This window comes from Scomber scombrus, chromosome 18 (assembly GCF_963691925.1).
Source record: "Scomber scombrus chromosome 18, fScoSco1.1, whole genome shotgun sequence".
Lineage (NCBI taxonomy): Eukaryota > Metazoa > Chordata > Actinopteri > Scombriformes > Scombridae > Scomber > Scomber scombrus.
In genome coordinates this window covers 7,597,152-7,618,551 of record NC_084987.1, presented here as the reverse complement: position 1 = coordinate 7,618,551, position 21,400 = coordinate 7,597,152, and the positions used below count along the sequence as shown (strand labels likewise).

General features: G+C 43.1%; 1 protein-coding gene across 7 annotated transcripts in view; it reads left to right on the top strand.

Moving 5' to 3' along the window:
- The window catches only part of arhgap23a (Rho GTPase activating protein 23a), a 69,548-nt gene that overhangs the window by 36,807 nt on the left and 11,341 nt on the right, over positions 1–21,400 (top strand). For 3 of the 7 annotated variants that reach the window (XM_062438228.1, XM_062438225.1, XM_062438232.1), the window contains exons 2-11: positions 4,986–5,189; positions 8,535–8,559; positions 8,976–9,068; positions 10,375–10,453; positions 11,396–11,456; positions 13,003–14,656; positions 18,861–19,016; positions 20,015–20,126; positions 20,241–20,280; positions 21,241–21,378. In XM_062438228.1, the coding sequence (XP_062294212.1) occupies positions 4,986–5,189; positions 8,535–8,559; positions 8,976–9,068; positions 10,375–10,453; positions 11,396–11,456; positions 13,003–14,656; positions 18,861–19,016; positions 20,015–20,126; positions 20,241–20,280; positions 21,241–21,378 (2,562 nt within the window). The remainder of the gene's footprint in view (positions 1–4,985; positions 5,190–8,534; positions 8,560–8,975; positions 9,069–10,374; positions 10,454–11,395; positions 11,457–13,002; positions 14,657–18,860; positions 19,017–20,014; positions 20,127–20,240; positions 20,281–21,240; positions 21,379–21,400) is intronic. The other 4 variants (XM_062438226.1, XM_062438227.1, XM_062438231.1 and 1 more) reach the window with 4 other exon arrangements.

The following is a 21,400-nucleotide window of genomic DNA, read 5'->3' as shown; positions in this document are numbered from 1 at the left end:
AAGTAGAAAACCCTGTTTAACTGACATTGCATCACCACCTGTTAACCTAGTTGAACCGACAATGGTGTTAGACTGGTTTTTGTGCACACATACTTTATTCATATTGACACATAAGTACGTGCAAACACACACAGAGGCTGCATGGCTAATAAACGTCTTGTGTAAATTACAGAGGGATGTACAGCATCTAGACTGGAGCTGCATGCACTGCTCTTTATTTTGAATCCTCGGTTTTCAGGCACAGTGTTTATTTTTTGGTGATAAGAGCATAGCAGGATATTCAGACACATCATGCATCTCCCTCTCAAGACATAGGATGCATTTAGACCTGCAGAGGTGGTGGAGCGCACCCTCCATGTGGCCGGTGAGTCCAGAAATGATCAGGCTTGACTTTTCAGCTTCCCTCTCTCGTTCCCTCTTGGCAGCCCAACTCTGGGCTGCTGGGTGCAGACAGTGGCTATCAGGATTAAAGGCTCGTCAGCATTTGTAACATCCGTAAAGCTCCACTTTTCAAACAGGTTGCAGCTCTCAGCTGTTTAAAAGAGCATTATTGTTCTGTCCTGCTGGGGTTTAGCAGGAGCCTAGCTCCCGACAGCCGCTGCATTCCTCCATGCTGCTTTACCTCTGGATGGAGCGAGGAGAGGAGTGTGTGCTAACCAACACGTACGCTGTTACTGACGATTATGACTGGAGCATGACAATATTATCATGTCCTAGAAAAGCCTCTTACGAACAGAAAAATCTATTTCACAGGATTTTATAGAAGATTAGCAATGACGCTGTTTATGTTTAACATTTCTATATTTTAACAAAGCTAAATTTTGCCACTGCTATTTAAATCTCCAACATTTCAGCTGAAGATGTAGATTTACATCTCTGACTAAACATGAGTTGTAATCGTGTTAGCAGGACATCTTTTGGTCTCCTCGGACCATTCTTTATTTTATCTTTTCAGTCATGCATCTTAATGACACGCTCTCTAATTGAAATCAGGAAGAGATGTGTGTGGTAAACACATGTATGTGTGCACTGCTTCACCAACTAAACACCCACTCAAAGCAGGAAGCCGTTGTGTGGCATTACAAGCTGCTCTGCATATTCAAGAGCATTTGTTTCCAGTTTGGCTCTGCTTGTGTGTGTTTTAATGACATCATATCGAGGCAGTAATGGCATCCCTGAGGGTTTTATAATGTCAAAAAGGCAATCAGAGTTTGTTTGTTAATGTAATTGGCTTCAACAGATGAGAATGTGACCAGATTTCAGGCAAAAAGAGTGTTAAAAGGAAAAATTCCTAGTATGAATGGAGGAAATACCAAATGTCTTCTTTTCTCAGCATAACAAGAGCGAGGTTTCCCTTGTCTGTGCCCTAAGCCTCCAGAGGAAGTCAAGTTTAGACCCAAAACCACAGAAATTTTTTTCCAAGTGCCTTGTTGATTGTCCAACTGCCTTGACAGACCAGAGCGTGTCAGCATTTTTGGAAATTTTGCTTTTGGGTAAAAACTAAACTGGTAGCAGACAAACTGGTTATATGAAGGTGACAGGTACAAAAGATGAGTTTTTTTGGCTGCAGGGGACGAAAGAAGACTGTCGACTCGGCAGAATGGCCAAGCAGAAACGCACACCCCACACAGTCCAGACCAGTCGAGTGGGAAACGGTACTGGCTCAGAGACCCAGTCAGACCCTGTATGTTTTGGGTAATCACAGGGTTTGGTATTCCCAGCGCCGGGAGGGGCCATGCGGTCGAAACCGGCGTGCTGGAGCCTGTCCCTTGCTGGGGCCTGATACTCCTCCCCCTCGGCCCTCCTCATCCTTCTCCTCTCATTCACTCTCTCTGCGCTCCCTGCCCTCCTCTGCCAGTTACAGTGTGTGTTTCAACTTGTCCAAGCCAAACCGCTCCCTCTGAGGAATTCACTCTTCGTCTCTTCCTCCTTTCACCCTCTTGCTCTTTCATTTCCTTCCCCCTTTTATTTTTTCCACTCTTGGCCATTCTTTCTTCTTTATCATTTTAATTTGAGCACTCCTCCGCCTTCTTCATGTGTGTCTTTATGAAGCTCTCATGCCACATAATAGGCCTCACTGCTCGCCTCTTTGAGAAAATAGTAGGGTTCACTCTACATTGTTTAGACTGAAGATCAGGCTTTAAGTGTCACTTAGATTTATGTATCCCAATCTGCAATAGACACACTTCATTTAGGCTTGAGAATATGCTTTGTGGTGCCACTGAAAATATGCAAAATTGGCCAAAAATATATGTACAGAATATGCAGAAGAGAACATTTAGTTGAAGATGTTGGAGTTTTCCCTCAATGTATATCTGCTAACTCTAAACATACAATATTTCAAAATCAAATCTTACATACAAACTTATTTTTGGTCTATTTTTTCCTTGGATGGAACATAAAAGGAGAGGAGAAAGATAAAGTGTGGTAAAAATCAACACAGACGGATTTCCATTACACGAACACATGTGGTGAGAGAGGAAGAAGAGGAGGTGGAAGGGAGGGAGAGGTGAGTGAAGGAGAATGGAAGGAAGGAGAAAAAGGAGCGAAGGAGCAGAGGTGCCTCCATGATGGAGAGCAAGAGTAGCGGTTATTTATAGGAGCGTCTGGTTATCCCGCTCTGCAACGATACCCCACTTCCTGCCTCCAGCCTGCCACTTCCTGTTGTTATGTGGCTGCGTTTGTGCCTGCCAGGTCAAGTGTGTGTGTGTCTGTATTTGTGCCTTTTATTGGGGGGGGGGGGTTTAGCATATGTGTCTGCTATGTATCAGGGAGTGTTAGTGTGTAGAGGGGGCACAGGAAGTAAGTCGTGGGGTGTGCTCGCTGCTTGTAGTCTAGACATGCTCAACTCTGGCCCACTGACATAAAACACACATACTCACAGAATATGAAGAACTACAAACATTTGGGGGGAAATGTATTTTGTATTTATTTTATTTTTGACCCATTAAATGAATGCTACCTAATCTGTCAGAACCTGTCAGACTTTGTTGTGTATCTTCACCACATCTAATTTGGTTTTGATTAATCCAAACACTGGAGTGTTTACTGTATTACTCTGGTTAAATTATGCAGGTAGGAAAAAATGTCAAACCACCAAACCACTCCTCTTCCTCAGGGCTTGAGGTACAGTTTGTCGCCAGATTTATCTTCTAAACATGGTCACCCTTTTCTTCCATCATGTCTGTAGTATTTTGTTCGACCATGTTCATATTTAGCAGTTTTCTTGTGAGCTTTTGGCTGTTTAAACCATTTTAGAAGATGTTGTTTAGGAGCACAGATAAGTGCAACTTGATTTGATAATGCAAATCTGTTGGTTTCTCTTAAAAGGCAGTTTGAGTCCTAAACTTAGAACATTAAAAGGTTTAGCATGATTCAATAAAATCAACTAGAGCAGTTATTCCAAGCAGCGGTTACCTACAGTAAAGTTCATCCTTGGAGCAGCTTAAGTTGCACCGATCCCATTATGAAGTGATCTGCATAGTGAACTCTTATGTCAGCAAGCAAGAAACCAGTGTATTTAGTGCCACTTTGTCCCGTAAGGAAATCATACTGGATAGGCACAGACAGATGTCAGTCATGCTGCAAATGTGAAAAATTACTGTGAATGTACATTTATTTTTTTTGCAAAGATTTAATACTTTATTTTTCATTTCCAATCTCATTCTGGGGCTGTCATGTATTGTTTTTATGTAAGAAAAAGGTCAATTTCCACAGTGCATTGTATTGTTCAACAGTAGTTCTCATCAAAAACACAAACACTCGCAAATCAAGTACATTTAATGTGCATACTGATATTTTTGAGTGTACTTAATCTGTGCACTTTCTCAGTGTGAATCAAAAATATTTTAATCCGCAGGTCATTATAATGTGGTAATGAAGAGCTGAGTTACAGCTTTAGACAAAATAGTCAATGCTTAAGTGTTAGCATGCAGCACCACAGTGATTGATTGACTGGGCAGGAACGACACATAGATAATTATAGTGTTACTGTCTCTCTAATTGAAGATGTTCAGACTTTACTTAGTTCGGGGAGTTCAGTTGTACAAAGAAAAGTCTGATAGTGAACATGTAGAAGTAGATAACTAAACCACAGCAGACTTGACCTCTGAGCTGACATGAGGATTCCTCCCTCCTCCCCCTCCTCCATCTCTTCGCTCCTGCCTGTTTGGTCAGGTGATTGTGTTTGACTGACAGATGTGGGTTGACGGGGCAACAAGAGGGTGATAGTTCTCATGTGTGTCTGTCAGCTGAGCTAGCTGGGATTATTTACTCGGCACCAGGAATGAGATATTTAGAGAGAGGGTGGAAATCAGCCTTTATTCTCCACTCTCTGAGTTCAGACTCTCCCTGGACCTTCTATCCCTGTGATAAGACCAAGATCAGTTCTCCCAAGTGGCTCTGTAGCCCAGTCTAGACATGGGCCCTTCCTGATAGCGGATCCTCCAGGTGTGTTTATGGACTATTGTTCTGAGGCTGATGTGTAGCACGTAGGGCTAACCTGACTCTGAGCTCCATTCAGGAATCAAAGAGGAAGCTGCTAATGTAATATCCAGCAGCTGAGGGTTGATTTCACTGCTCTCTTCGTCTGGAGTCTGATTGTAGAGTTGCCTTGTGCATCTCCAGGGAGTCATAAAACTTTAATATTTTTTTCCAATGTCAATGCTAATTATAGGAATGCTGTACACAGGAGATCCTAATTAGGATTTGATGAAAATCTGGTTTGAGATGATGATTATATTTAAACGTTTCCTCCATTTGATGTTATAAGGTTATAGCTAAGAATGCACGTGTTCTCGCCGTACAATAACCACACTTGTACACATTTCTGTAGATTAGTCATACCATAATTGTTATGGGAATCACACACTCCAACTCACAAATTAAGATGCTCTATCTTTATCTGTCTTAATCAAATCAAGTCTTAAATATGATAGAAACTGACCTGAGTCTCACTGAATCTCTCTCTCTCTCTGTGTCAACAGGCTAAGGGGCGGAGGGATGGTCTCTCCTCAGCCGGTGACAACCCTCGGCCGCCGATGGCGGCCAGGCCGGGAAGGGAGGGAGGCGGCATGGGCTGGAAGGGTCCCCGGACGCTGGTTCTCCATAAGAACTCCCAGGGTTTTGGTTTCACACTACGCCACTTCATCGTTTATCCTCCAGAGTCCGCCCTGCACACCAACCTCAAGGTGAGACATATAGGTGTCTACATGTCCTTCAAACATTCAACAACGTCTTAAATCAAGTTGAAAGGTATTACATTTGTACAGTTTTATAGACATATCTAGTGATTTTCTTTCTTTTAATCTAGTTTTAAGGGTCATTAAGTAATTTCTTCAACTCCCATGTTGATTTTTATAGAACACATGGTCTCCATTTCATCCTAGCTGGCATTTGAAAGGGTTTTAGAAAGCCTTATGTTTAACTTGGCGAACCAAGGACAGAGCCAATTGGAGCTCAGAGATAAAGCCAATCATACTGCAGCTGAGGGTCAATGAGGTTGAGCTGAGAAAAACGAACACAGACAAAAGGAGAAACCAACCCTAGCCGATTAGAGATTGGACTGAGCCAAGCAAGCTTGTTAAAGGGGTTATTAACAGAGGGTGCAACAAGTTTTGGTTTCAAAATTGAGACACCGGTGACGACAAACAAATTTTACGTTTGGTAGCATATAATCAGCATGAGTGGACCTGATGCACATCCTGTAACCTGCCAGACAAACCAGTTTGAAACCTGTTACTCCTTGTGATTGTTTTCCTCATCCCGAGCCCTGTTTTCAGTCTTGGTGAATTCAGGATTGTTCTGGTGTTTTGGAATGAGCCTCTATATGAGTGAGTGGTTATTTAGCTCTTTGAGGTGTGGGGGCAAACGTCTCCAGATGTGAAATTGAGGGATATGGAGAATGGGGTGGGGTGAGCCAGCTGAAACAAGGCTTCTATTATTATTCTACCACCCCACCATCCAGCAGCTGCAGATAGGAACACAGATTCAATGAGATCTGTTGTCTTAGCCTGGTACCACTCACTGGCAGCCAGGCCGTACCAGGCCAGCCAAGACAATAGTCCCACTGCCGGCCTTTGGCCCTGGTTCCGTCCTTGTCTCCTCTGCCTCAAGGGTCACATGGTGTATTGGGACAATCGGAGCCACAGAGCCACCCGCTCTTATCTGAAGAGACTTCATGGAAGTCTCCCAAATTACCCTCATAGTGTCCAATTATCAGAGGCCAACCGGGTTCATGACCCAATTGGAAACTCATTTCATGGTGTCTGCAGTTTCAGAAAGTCTTCAAGTGTCTTCAATCATACAATTTAAAGAAAAGATGATGGAGAAGGAAATCCGACATTGCACATGCAGTTCTAGGCAACTGAGACCCTTTACTACTGAATTGGGAATGCATAAGGATGAAAGAAATTGAAAAGAGTGGCAACATTTTGTTGATTTATTGATTAGTGGATTGAAAGAAAATGTATCTGCAACTATTTTTATTGTCAGTATTTTGTATAATTGTTCTCTATTTTAAATAATAAGAATTATTAAGATTTATTTAGATAATTTTAAAGCAAAATACCAAAGATTTGACAAGGACTAGTATGTTGAATTAAGTGGCACCTAGTGGTGAGGTTGCACATCTCCAGAGCCAGTGTTTGGTTTGTCCGTTCTGCGCTACTGTAGAGACATGATGGTGCAACATGGTGGCCTTTTATGGAAGAGGACCCGCTCCCTCTGTAGATATAAAACAAAAATACAGCAATTCTTTTTTTCAGGTGATTATACATTAATGAAGACATACTTATGAATAATATATCATTTATGCCAATAGATCTCCTAATCTTGCACACTGGTCCGTTAAATGTGAGAATTTGCTTCTTTTATGGTTCTTACATTATAGTTAATTGAATATGTTTGGGTTTTAAACTGTTTATTGCACAGGTCTGATGTATTAAAGGTAATAATTGGCAAATTCATTGATAATGAAAGTAACTGTTTGTTGCAGCTCTAAAATTGATTGCACGTGTATGTCTGCTTAGCCCGCAACACAACTAATTTACTCAATGAACTGATGAATATTACACTGCTGACATCAAATTGTTTTCGTCTGCATGTGAGACATGCAGTTCCCATTTTCTTTTGAATGAAAACAGACAGTCAGAAGAGAGAAGTGTTGCATTGGCTATTTACAATTGATCTCAACAGAAGGCTTTGTATACTACATTATGTATATGCCATTATAAGTTTTCTCTTTAAAATGTGGTTATTTCTCTGTGAACTGCATGGCAAATCATACAAACCCATATTATTTCTTCCATGGTGCAAAATTGGTGTAAAACTTTCAAGAAATGTATGATAAAGTCTTATATTTAATTAGATAAAACACTCTATACTGTATTTCCATGATCATACAGTTCCTTAATTATTTTTATACCAGTTTCTGGTATCTGCAGAAATAAGGGGAAGTGTATTAGCTGCTTCAGTTTGCGCAGGTGTATGCCTGTTTACAGTGTTTGACCCACATCACATATCTTGTCACCACTACTGTCTCCTCCTTGGTCCCGGATGTGATCAGACTGGGGCTGGTCCGCTGTTGAGTGTCCCCAGTGCAGAGCTCTATTCTGGGGTCGGCAGCTATCCTTTCTCTGCCTCTAAACCCCCCACCATTGTCTGCAGAGCCAGGAATGAGCCCACTCAGCGCAGCATAAAGCCAGGCAGCAGTCAGCCCACCGTGCCCCTAACCCCAAACTGTCCACTCAGCTTAGTACACGCGCGTATGTGTGTGTGTGTGTGTGTGTGTGTGTGTGTGTGTGGAGATGATCAAACAAACTGCAGCTATCAAATCTCACCACCGCCATCCTCACTGCAGACAGCTGTGTGTGTTTGCTTCACTGTATTTCACATGACGTCATTAGTACCTGAAGGCTGTCTAACCTGAAACTCAGTCTCTGTGTTGGAGCTGCACTCCAACATTAAAGCTCATAAAAACAAACAGCGCAGTCTCTGGAGATTTGGCTCAAGATGTCAGGGAGGTCTCTGGCATTTTGATGTATTTTGTAAACACTTCCTCTATCGCTGCAGTTTAAAACGACATAGAGAATATGTGGAACATCCTGTGATCTGCAAAGGATAGAGATTTATAAGAAGTCCTCCCCATCCAACACACCATCCACCACCAACACACACCTGATGTTTAGCTAAGGAAACATGCAGGGGATTTTTTTTTTATTTGAGATGGTAATCTTGGTTAAATCTACTCAGTCTTGTGACTCATCATGTCAGATTTGAGACTTGGGCCAAGTTTTGCTCTGCTTGGCTTGACCGCTTTAGTTTAAACTGTTTTGGGTGGTATCTAAACCTGTAACTTGCTTTGCTTGTTCCAAAGCTGTAAGGTAAAATTGCTCAGCGCAGTTCCACATATGAATAAGTGGGGTAATTTGTGCCCTACATGAGATAAACCTGAATCAGCATCCTGTAATAAATCAGCGATGGAGTGTTTCAGCCTGAATTTGTGCAATAATTATATCCCTTTCTTTCATTTTCAGGATGAGGAGAATGGTAATGGAAAGGGTAAGTTATTTCTGTCTTTCCCTTTCTCTTTTACTGTCATCAGGCAATGATTAAAAGCAAGTACAGTTGGATGATGATGATGTAATGGAGTGAGACCTCCTGTATTCCCTCCTGTCACCTCTGCTCTGCAGCCTCTCTGTGCCCCCTACAGGACACTATGTAGAACTGCATCCAAAGTCAAACTTCACATATAGATGATAGATACTGATTTGTTAACTAGCCTTGACGCACATAATCACCAAGAAAATCATACACTCAACTATTCAAAAGTGAAAATATGTTGTCTTTCAACACAAGGAGCAATTTAAAGGTTAATTTCTGTGAAGGAAAGTTAATGTGTTTTTTACATTTTTGGAATTCTTCATGTTCATTTTGACTGATCTTTGCCTGTTTTTGTTTTGTCTCTGATCATCCAGGGTATCAGAAAGGTCGACTGGAGCCGATGGACACCATATTTGTAAAGAATGTGAGAGAAAAAGGTCCGGCCCACCAGGCGGGCTTGTGCACAGGTAACGAGAACATATGCTGTAGGAACATGAACATACTGATTTGCATTGGAAATCTCTTGGGGAAAGCGCCAGTCACATGATGCTGCAGACACAAGCAGATGCACAGTGATATGAAACAAGCAGGGGGGGGGTTAGCCAAGAGGTTTGCGGTTTTCGATTTGCAACGTCTCTGTTTATTATATAATGCAGAATACCAGTATGACAAGTCAATTTGTGAATAAAATCTGAATGTGACAGAGCTATTGAGGTTTTCATGTTGCGTCTTGCTGCCTGAGCAGGGCACCATTCCTCTCCCAGCAGGCCAGATAACCCAAACTAGTACTTCATGCATGGTTTAATACAAGCTGTCACATCCAGAAAGTCACATGCCAGCACAAACATATGCAAACAGCTACTCTGAGCACTTTGTATGTGTTTCAGCCTGCATAAAGCCAATGTGCAAACAAACTTTGAGAACATAGTTATTTAATGTCTTTCCTGGGGCCTGAGTTCATAAAACGCTAAGCTGTGGTGAGCTTCCTGCATTCAAATTACGTATAACTTTACAGATATCTTGATTTGAAGAAATCACAAAACAAATTAGAGAGAACATTTGTTTTAGAGGGAGTCGTGTTTGCTGGATTTGAGACAATAATCCTTGATTTTCATTATTATGATCAAACTGTCGGATTAAATTTAAATACATTTAGGTTACTTTGAATGCATTACCTTTCCTCACACCCGTGTCTCATACAGATAATAAACATATTTGTTATGTTTTGCCTGTATGTTTTTGGTTTTATTGACCCACTTTAAGACACACTTTAAGAGATTATTTGAATAATTGACCAACAAAATCTGTAATAATTTTGATAATCAATTCATTATTTCAGCAATTTTTCAAGCAAAAATGCCAAATATTTGATGGTTCCTGTTTCCCAAATGTGACAATTTGTTGTCATTTATCGTCATATTTTACAGTAAATTTAATATTCCTAACATTTTAGTCTCTCTTTTAGACAAAACAAGCCAATTGAAAATATTAAAGTGGCCTAATTTCATAGACAACATGATTTATTTATTATTTGATTAAATAATGATTAATGATTTATTAATTGATCATAAAAATAATTGTTAGTTTTCATTTTTTGCTTATTCTGCCTTAATGCTTCTTAACACAAGCCTTGTTCTGTCAAGGAAATCTGTCTTTTCTTAGTGTCTCTTTTGTCCAGCTTGGGGGTTTGCACCTGCTCACGAGGCCAGAGATCAACATATGGACCAGGACATTGTCATATGTGCTGGATGTAATCTCTGTATGTTTTTTCAGGGGATCGGTTGGTGAAAGTGAACGGAGAAAGTGTTTTAGGAAAGACGTACTCCCAGGTGATCGCCCTCATTCAAAACAGGTAAGACCTCCTGCCTGTCAGCACTTTGAGCCTTTGGTGTGTTGATTTACCAAACGGTGTGTTTGTTCTTTCTCTGCGTGCTGAGCACGTACATGACATACACACAGTAACTTTGAAAAAAGAGTAGCCTTAAGCAGTGCACATGTGCTACATGTTCACAAAAGCAGATACTTGGATGCTTTAGAGGGGGAATTAGGTGCTGACAAAAGTGACATGACCAACACATGTTCGACAGATATGTGTCTGAACATCAGAACGTTTTTATTTTGTTCACCTGTTGTTTTTCTATGCAAATTCTTACATTATATTCTTAAGTCACCAGATAAAATAAAGTTTTCATTCATATAAACCTGCTTAGTTACTGAGAAAATTCCTCAGCGAGGTCAGAGGTCAAGCACAAATACAGAACAGCTGGCCTACAGCTGGAATCACTGATCTGACTTTTTCTCTCCCGATACCAATCCAATACATATTTCAAATCTGTGTCATGTACTGTGTGAAATTCATTTGGTTTATTTTCATGTAAGATAACATGAGGCAAGGGATTTCTGTGGTAAATTTAAATTACAGCAGAAACACTGCTTTTTATAATGACATTGATAATTAAACTGAATCGGTTGCACCTGGGCCAATACTCATTCCACTTGATAAAGTCAATATTGGCTCCTGTTCCAAAGCAGCGTCCATTGCTGGTGTACTTTTCGACAAGACTGAAGCTTGTTATAATTAGTTTAACCTTTATATAAACTAGTCAGAGGATTAATTATGTTATATGTTATATCAAGAAAAAGGCAAAGATTTTGAATGTGAACTCATCGCCTTGTGGTGGGATATAGAATTTTCCCTCCGTTTCTAATCTGTTTTTTGACATCTATCTCTTGTTTATCTCCATTCCTCCTGTCCTCCCTTCCTCTTCTTCTCCCTCTGTATGTCTTCTTGCAGTGAGAGTGTGCTGGAGCTCTCCATTATGCCAAAAGATGAAGATGTGCTTCAGTTGGTAAGTGTGAGTATGGGATTTTTTACACACCTTATCCCCCCCCAAAAACCCCAAACACCACTCATGACTTGCACAAACTATTTAACGACATTGCAGGAATTGGTATTTTCTGCTTGCAAAGTTCAACCATGATTCACCCCGTCATTGTCAAAGAATGTACAAATGTAGTTAGAATGGCTGCAGAATGACTCAGAGGCTCTCTGCTCTGTGTTTAGATTACAACACGCATTTATTAAAAACCGTCTTGACTGTTGAAGTTTACGTTTTGTTTTTTTTAAAGCAGCTCTGTGCTTCGTACACACACCCATGTACTGTACAACACATTTTTGTCGCTCCACAGGTTGCTCCATGTTTGCTCACATGATCAGACATGCATCATCCCTGGCCCCTCCCATTAACATGGAGCAACATGTCAACATACAACACCAAATCACCCGATTTAAACAATCCTTTTCACACATCCAGAAAACATCAGTGCTACTGCTAAAACGGCCTGAAACTAGGTTCAAAATTCAAATAAAGTGCATGTCTTAACACTACAAACCCACTCCTATGTCCTCACACTCCTCCCCTCACTGCTACGCCTGTATCTACTGCATTCCTAGCATGACATCACCAGTGCTGCGCCTCCTTCCACACTCCCACAGGGTGGAGTAAGACAGAGAATGAGAGGGAGGAGAGAGGGACTTTGGAAGGATCCGAGAGAGGAGAAAACAAGAGGATCAACAGATAGAAAAACTCAAAAGATTGAATATATCTGAAAGAAGGAGGGAGTAAGATCAGAAGAAACGGCAGGTTTTAGCAGCAGGAGTGCCGTGGCAGGAGTGTTGGTGAGGAGAAGCTGCAGTCTTGTCCTCTGCTTGTCCTCCTCTCTGGTGTCTGTTTATGGTGACTACAAGTTTAACACGCAGACTGAGGAAAAGGTTTTGGATTCTGGTTGTCGGCCTAAATTGATTAAGTAAATCTTTTAAAATGAGTCATATTGTTTTTAAGCTTTTCTCGGTAATGTGAGATTGTTAACAGGATTGTTTTTTCTGCTCCTGGTCTTATTTAGTTGAGTGAAAGTTGTCATTGATGCTTTAAATGTGACAGTGTGGCTAAATGATAAAAGTAATCAGTTCATTTTACGCTTGTTATTTGCAATGGATATTCTCATAGCAGCACAAAGTGTATATATAAATATCCTGCATGTGTGTACACAACATTGGTAGGGACATGTGTATTTGCAGCTGGCTGCGGTGTAGTTGCTGGCGTTTGCTGAAGGTAGTTCATGCAGTTTGCTAGCTAGCATGTGTTTGTGTTGAGAGCTGAGGCCCTGGGGACAAACTGTGGCAAAGTGGTTGAGCTGAGAGACCATTCCACTTTCAGGATTGTTGTGTAATGTACACAGGCATGAAGCTGTCTTACAGAGTTAAGGCTGTGATCTGCGTTTTTGTCGAACTGGAGCATATTTTGATTTAAAGTCCTCACTCCTTACAAACACTCACCTGTTCAAGCTTTCTTTCTATCATGTCATGTCTCACTTCCCTCCCTTTTTTCCCTCCTCTTCCAGGCATACTCCCAGGATGCCTACCTGATTGGCAACGAACCCTTCTCAGGGGGAGCTGAGAATCTCCCTCCGCCACCTCCCGTCTGTTACCCTCGTACCAAGACTACGTCCCCCGCTGGAGCCTCTCCGTCTGCCCCCATGGGCCAGAACCAGCTGGATAACTGGAGTCGCTGGGCAGGTTCTTCTAGCCCCTCTTCACCCTTGGACAACCGCTCCGCAGTGGGCAGCCCCGCCAGCTGGCAGGAGGGGCGAGCAGGAGAACCGGGCGGTGTGGGTCACAGCAGCCCCGCCCACCGCACAGAGGAGATCCAGTACGGTATGACCAGCCAGCAGCCTCAGGGCCAGACCAGGGGGCGCTCCTACTCTTCCTCTTCCTCGTCAGGAGGCCCTTTGTCCAGCCCGCTGCAAGTCCACTACCCCAACCACCATGCTGCCAGCTCCTCACAGGCCCAGCCACGCAAGTCCAGCTCAGCCTGGACTAGTCCCCCACCACCCCAGCTCAGCCACGGCCGAACCGAGCGCTGCCAGCAGGCCCTCTCTGAGTGGTACTACAGCCAGCTGCCCGAGCGCTCAGGACGCAGCATGCAGACCCGCCACCGCAGCTACTCTCAGGACCGGCTCAGCGAGACAAGGAGGCAGCAGCAACGTACAGGTGGCTGGCCACACAGCGCCTCCCAGGACACCCTTCTATTACTACAACAGTCAGGACCAGGGCCCCAAGGAGAACCCTACTGGTCATATGGAGACTGGGAGGGGGGTCCAGGTCGGGGCCAGCCTGCTCCTAACTATACCCGAACTCGCTCTGAAAACCTGCTGGCTCAGTACGATCGCCACGGCCGCTCATTAGAGACGCTGGACCGAGCAGCAGCTGGACTGGTCTCGCCTCGGTTTGAGAGGCCCTCGTGGCACCAGGCTCCCCAGCCACCCCCCAGGACTGATGCCTATCCAAGGCAGGGGAGCCATTACGGCGCCGCGCAAGCTCCTCCAATGTCCCGACACACACAGTCCCACTCTAAACACCACCCCCAGACTCACTCCCAGGCCCACCCGCAGACCCACACCCAGACTCACTCCCAGTCCCAGCAGTCCGCCCCTCAGAGCAGGCGGCTTCCTCCTGGGCAAAGCATGGACGACCAGCCGGTGGGTTACCGTAGCTACAGCCCCTCATTTTACCGTAAGACGGGCCGCATCATGCAGCAGGCGCACTCATTCAGGGACCCTTCGTATTCTGGCCCCCACTTGAACTGGAACCCAGCACCTAAAACCAGCCCACCAGAGGGCACCCCAGCACCTCTCACCACCTCGACCGCGTCCCCGCTGGCCTCCACCTCACCCGAATCCCAGGACCGAGCGTACAGGCCCACGAACCACGAGAGGGAACGGGGGTCAGTGGAGGGGCAGACAGAGGTGGTGGCACAGACCCAGGAAGTGGTAATGAGACAGAAACCTCCCACCGGGCGGAGGAACGCCCATGGCATGCGTCATCCCCACTATGCGCTGCCCATGGACGGGCTAGAACCCTCATTATTTTCCCCAGATCCCCAGGACTCAGCCCCGGCCCCCGGCTCCACAGGAGACAGAGCCCCACGTAAACCAAACGGCAACCTCGCCCCCCTCCCCATAGAGGATGACTCCCTGGCCTCCATACCCTATATAGGTAAGCAGGGAGCTTCTGAGCCTCATCCTCTCCTCCTCCTCCTCTTCTTCAACGCCATACTCCCCTCACAAAACCTCCGACTGACCTTTTTTGATTTCACCGCTTTCATTCGACAACATGCATTCGTTCATCGAGTGTTTATTGAATGTTAGAGAAAGCTTAACTGAGAGGAAATGCAAAGCTATAATTCAGATGAAATTATGAGTTTGGGGAATGTGTGTTTGTGTGTGTGTGTGTCCTTAATTTCCTTCTTGTCTGTCCATTTGGGCTTCAGGCACTTCTAAGATAAAGTTTCCATTCTCTCATTGAGACTCTGCTGATGTGTGTGTGTTTGTCTGTGAATGTTTGTGTTGGGTAATACGGGCACTTCCCACAGTCTTACAGGCAGTATATTAGTTGTTTGATTGAATCATATCTGAAAGGGTTTCTCTAATCCCGCTGCCTGTCTTCGATCTCTAAGGTCACCTCACTGTGCTGAGGAAATGAGGTGGCTTCTTACCTCCTGAATGTTTGTGTTTGTCTGCAGCAGAGTGATAGAGCTTGGCCATAATTCCTGTAGTATGTCGGCCTCTCTTTATTTGCAGTGTAGTTTATTAGTATCACAAAAAGGGTTTATTGAAGTATTTTAAATTGATGAAGAAGTTGTGTGATCCCACATAACTGGAAATCCACTTTATAAATTACTGGCATGACTTTGCATGCTTGCCTGACAAACTGTGCTCTTTTATTACTGTTCATTACAGTTCAGTTCAGTTTGGACATTATGAAATTTCGCCTGTAAAATATTTCCACGAAAAGGAAAGAAAGATTTGATTGATGGCAAAGCGTTTAATTTGCATTATATTTTGCAATATTTTAGACTTTTTCATAAGAGTTGAATTAAGTAATCTGATTTAAATGAAAAACTGACAGTGCATGCATGCTGTGCAGTGCTGCATCTATGTGAGATTGTTTGTATGAATATGTACAGTTATGGCTTCATATGTTGTTGTCAGTGAGATGAACTGTGATCATGTCCCGACTTGCTCCCTGTTCTGAAAAGACTCAAAGACCGGGGGGGCTCCGCAGGGTTCAAATCTGCTTCTATCACTTGACGTGGACAGTAACCTTTAAGTCAAACCGTAGGCAAGCAGAGTTAGTCAGTCATACGAGCTGTGCCTGCATCACCCTCTTCCAGCCTGAGGAAAACAACCGCTGCTTACCCTAATGCCAGATAGATTCAAATCAGCTGACTTGGTTGGAAGCTTTGGCCCAACTTGGAATGACCGTCGATATTTGAGCCAAGCCACGCTTGGCCAGAGAAAGTCATTTAAAGAGAGAAAATCCAGAGGATCAGCAAACTAGCAGGCTTCTCTCTCTGCTTCTCTCCTGTCTGTCAGAGCACATTCTTGCCTCGTACCTTCACCTGAATTACACAAAACCATGCAGAGCTGCAGGCCGGGACACGTTTAATGGCCATAAGCTAAAACGAGGCTAGTTTCTCCCTGTAGACAGAGAACTAGCTTTTCTCTTCTCTCTTCTCTGTTCACCTTTTTATCTCTCTGACAGAGAAGCTGATACGATCTGGGTCTGTTTGGGAACATGCGATTTAAGAGGCGCTTGTTGTTCTTTTTTGTCTGCAAAGCACGGATGTCGGTGAGGTGGAGAGCAAAGGAGCACAAAGGCGGGCTGTGTCTTTACAGCTAAAATGTTTTCATGACGTCTTCTGTAGCGATATTGAACACTCGCTTTATTTATTTTTTTATGTCTTATCCAAAAAGCGATAAAGTATTCAGTGTTTTTGTATTTTGTTATCTCTTATAAAGTGAATAAAACAGGAAGAGGCACATCAACAGATCCAGTATTTCACTCGGAACCCACTTAGAGTCTTTCAACATGAGTCTAAGCTGTAAATTACCAGGAGGTTTTTGTGGCGCTTCTTGTGGGGAACAGTAGGGGCCCATACACTCAGCTCCCGCCCTCAATGCTGCTATTGTACTACTCTGGAAGATGAAGGGGTTTGTGTGTCTGTGTGGGTGTGTGGGGGTTCAGTCTATTACTGTCTTTACAAGCTGGAGCACACAAGAGACCAGGACCAAGACCTTCTGTGCTGGCCTGTGTCCTTCTTTTAAAAAAAAAAAAGCCTTCCTGTCCCCTCAGTCTTGTCTTACAGGCACCGGAATCCTGTTTTCTCTGCCTTTCAGTCTTGTTCCTTTTCTTTTTTTCTCTTTCTTCTTTCTAAAATCCTTGTTTGTGTCTCTCTGTTTAACTTGGTCCACTTGAAGATGTGTCTGTGTTACATCAAGCGTAGAAAACTGTCAAGTGAATTACCCAAAGTTGGCACTGAATGCTTTGTTGGATTCATTCATCCAGTGACGTTTCCTTATTCATTTTTACACAGTTTAGGTAAAGTTCTTGTATAGCTGTACTACGTTTTAAATTTGAGAAGCTTGACTTCTTTTAATCAAGTTTAAAAAGATGTTCATAGTTCATACTGTTCAAATGAAGGTTTCTCTATGCATTTGGTAATAGCACTTTTTATGTAATCCACTAAGATATGAATACATTTTAAAACTTCTCTAAAAGCATAAAAAGTTAATTGATTTTAGCCTATTTTATTTAGCTCTGCATCTATCTCTTATCTCTGACTGTTGTACTCAATCTATGATATACAATACAGTGGAGAGTAGCAGTGTGCTGTAGGCAGTATGTTGCTCCCCTCTGCTGGTCCGTCTCAGAGTTCACTTCCATGGCTGCCTTTTAATGACGGCCTTTGTTAAACCCACAGCCCGGCTATTTCTGGGCCGCGCTGTAAACAGCCAGATTCCTCATCCCAGATTGGGAATGTTTTCCGCCTTATGTCGTGCACTAGTATGCGCAAGAGTGAAGAATAGAACTACAGGGGTGGGAGATGGAGGAGAGCCAAAAGAAACTGAGACAAAAAGAAAATGTAAAGAAGGTGAAAAAGGGGGTGGGGAGTGATTATTGAAGGAAAGGATGCATAAGTAGAGAAGGAGTGAAACAAAATGAGAAACCCAAAGCAAGAATTTTATAAAATGTGATGTGTCTGTGGGGGTGGATCTCAGACCTGCAGAGCTGTCTGAGGCTGTGCTGCCCTCTGTTGTTTCCACGCGGAGCAGACCGGAGCCTCGCAGCAATTCAGCCCTGACAGTTTAAAATGTCACCCAGAAAATCTAGCTTCTCCTCACTTTATGCAAATACCAGGCCGGTCTCTAATCTTTTCAGTTGTCAGTCAGGAAGTGTGAGACTCTGTGTGTGTGTGTGTGTGTGTGTGTGTGTGTGTGTGTGTGTGTGTGTGTGTGTGTGTGTGTGTGTGTGTGTGTGTGTGTGTGTGTGTGTGTGTGTCCATGCACGTGTGTGTTTGTGTGTGTGTGTGTTTCATATCCCTTTGTAGCAGCCAAAATCTTTGAAGCTTAAAGCCTGTGTGAAGCTATTAAAACTGCTTTATGTCTTTGTGCTCCTCAACACTTAAGCTTCATTCAAGGCATAAGAATTACCACATATCTACATTCAATTACCCACTATATTCACTTTTCTACTTGTTGGATTGTGGCATATTTCTCTTGCATGTGTCCTGACACACAACGACTGAATTTCATAAAGAACTGAAACCTCGAGCCAGTAGATCTCTTTTCCAAAACCCCCTCTGTTATAATGACTGACTAGCTCTTCCTATGGCAGCAGGAGACACAGGTACTGCAGTATCTCTAAATTATTTGCTTTGACTTCTATTTAGTGAGGTTGTATTTGTATTTTTTGTCCCTCCTAAGAGAGTTGCACATCTTTTAGCCCTTTTAACCTCTTTGGATCCTTTTTTGGATCCTCTTTGGATTTGGAAATGACGGTGTTTACTTGTGTGTTTGGTCTGTGTACTTCTCACTGGCTTCTACAAATGCCTCATGCTACAGTATGATTGTTGTGTATCTTTCTTTTTTAGTTGAGTGAATGAACTGTAATGATAAGGTGAAAGAAATGTAAATGGTTAAATTCTCTTTCTTGTTCAGGAAGAAAGAATTTAACCGTTTCTCCCTTAAAAACCTCTCCTCTTCCGCACCTTCTCTTAATCTAACCCCCTGATCTCCTTTCCCTCTTTCCCTCCTGACATTTTCCTCTAACACCTAACCCTATCCCATCTTTCTCTTTCACCCTCTCTCCTCTTCCTGCTCTTCCTCCTTCCTCTTTCCCCTCCTCCAACCTCCCACAGATGAGCCGACCAGCCCCGGCGCTGACTTGCGTGCCCGCCATGTGCCGGCGTCCTCCGTGGTGTCCAGCGGCATGAATTCGGCGCCTGCCGTGGTCACCAGCCCCGCCTCCCCCACCTTCACCTTCCCCCTCACTAGGCTCTTCTCACACGACTGCAGTGAGTTCCCCCTCCCGTCCTCTTCCCCACTGCATGCAGCCGAAAAGCGTCTGATCTGTGGTTTTTACCTGCAACGTGGACGATTTCTCCATTTCCTTCAGAGAGCGATTTATGAAGCATGCACAAACTCCTCAGTCTCTTTACTCTATGTGGTTGTTATACTTGCCTGTAAATTGCAGGAAGGTGTAAGCACCTCTGCTTTCCTCTGCTAAAATGTGTACCTCAACTACCTAAAAGTCTTTTTTTCTCCCAAGAAATATGACCAAAACGCTTGAATCAAGTGTAATTATTTTATTATTATAATACAGTAATGACCCGTGCTGTCTTCTTTCAAGACACTAATTTCTTGAAAGGTGATTTTTGTTCGAAACAGGCTGAAATAATCTAGCTGCACTAGTAGATTATTTCACTTCAAAACAAGACTTTTAGGATTCAATACTGGAAAGAAATTACTTGATAAAAAGAGGACAGTATTGTTTGTATTTACTTTTTGCATGCTGGATTTATAGCTGCATGTTTGAGACAAAGAAAAATTGTTAGCCCTGCATGAAAGACCTAAAGGCTGGTCTGTGATTTAAATTAAGTGTGTTTAGATATATTGAGTTCCCAGTCTGGTATAAACTGGGCGTATCTCCTTGCATGATAGATTTGGCTCAATGCATGACAGTATGTTTCTACAGAGGCTACACCTGCATGCCAGTGGTGAGAAAAGTGACCAGGGATAATTAAATCTAACCCACCGCTCCAGCTCATCTCCCCACAGTCCATCCTCACCACATCACCCGTTCACTCGCCACCTAAACTCCCAACCTCCTCCTCCTGCTTCCTCCCTCGCTATCCCCACTTCCTTAATCCAACGCCGTTGACTCTGGTGATTGGCATTACATCAACATTCTGTCTTTCTCTCTCTCTTGTCTGTCTCTTTTGTTTCTTTTTATTTTTTTTCTCTCTCTCTCTCGTCTTTTTTCTCTCCACTCATTCATCCTCTCGCTGAGCAGGCAGTATTAAATCCAGTCGCCGTTCCTCCTATCTTCTAGCCATCACCACAGAGCGCTCCAAGTCGTGCGACGAAGGACTCAACACGTTCAGAGAGGAAGGGCGAGTCTTCTCGTGAGTACTGTGGAACGTAGAAAACTGGCTTGTTATTGGATTTAAATGCCATCTAATAAATTAAATGTGTAGGTCACCATATTGACATTAAACCCTCTGTTTTTTTTCCCGCAGGAGGCTACCAAAGAGAGTCAAGAGTTTCTTCACAGATGGGGTGAGTTCTGCTTCTTTGATTAACATGCAGAAAAGAAACTATATTATAACTTTTTGTAAGCTAAACAAGCTCTCACAACCAGACTATATCGACTACTATTGACTGGATGTAGTATGTGCAGAATACAGTTTTAACAGACAAATTTACACTTATTAAAAACAATAAAGTGTATATTTGAATTGCAAGTTAATGCTTAAGAATTACATTTTTTAGAGGTTTTCGGAGTGCAAAAAATTGCAAAAAATCTATGTCGATTTTTAATCACAAGAGCACTGACTTCAAAACACATTGCCTAAAACCTTTCTGCTTATTTCAGCCATTAGGTGTGAACATTGTCTGCTCTTTCTGTGCCTTTGGTGATTTCCACACATCAGACTGTAACAGACATTTTCATTTTACCACTCAGTGTGCTTCAGACTTCCAGTGTAGCAACTTAAGCGATTCACATTGAATTGAATGCCAGTTGTCAGCTTGAATAAACGTCCAACATGGACCGTTTTTATGTGACTTTTAAAAGCAGCATTTGGCAATTTACAGAGGCACAAAGAGGCTAGATGGTCGCTGTCTGAACTGCTGGTGCACAAGTTGCAAAATGATGTAATGTGGCAAGAGGAGAAGTCTCAGAAGCCATGACAAAATCTGTCTCTGGAAACACTGGAAATCCCCTTTGGCCAGAAGAGACAGGGCTGCAAATAAAGTTTGACTAAAATAAAAGAAAGATTTTGGAATGAGCACACAGGGTCACATTCAGTTAAGGATGTTGATATATTTACGACTGTGATTTGGGGTTTAATGTCTAAGTACACCCACTGAAATAAAAGGGTGGGAAAAGTCTAAGATTTTATGACTTTTCATTTTCAGGTCTCAAGACAATAAGAACTTTTAATAGTCTGTCCATTAACAGATTGCATATGATATCAATCATCACTCTGAACATTTTCCTGTGTGTGTGTGTTTCAGTCTCTGGACAACCTCGGGACAGCAGAGGAGGTCCGCTCCAAACGCCACTCCACCTCAGAGCTGGGAAACATCACCTACAGCGACGTACGGCGAGAAGGATGGTTGCACTACAAACAAATCCTCACAGAAAAGGGCAAGGTGGGCAGATTGAGCTGGACGA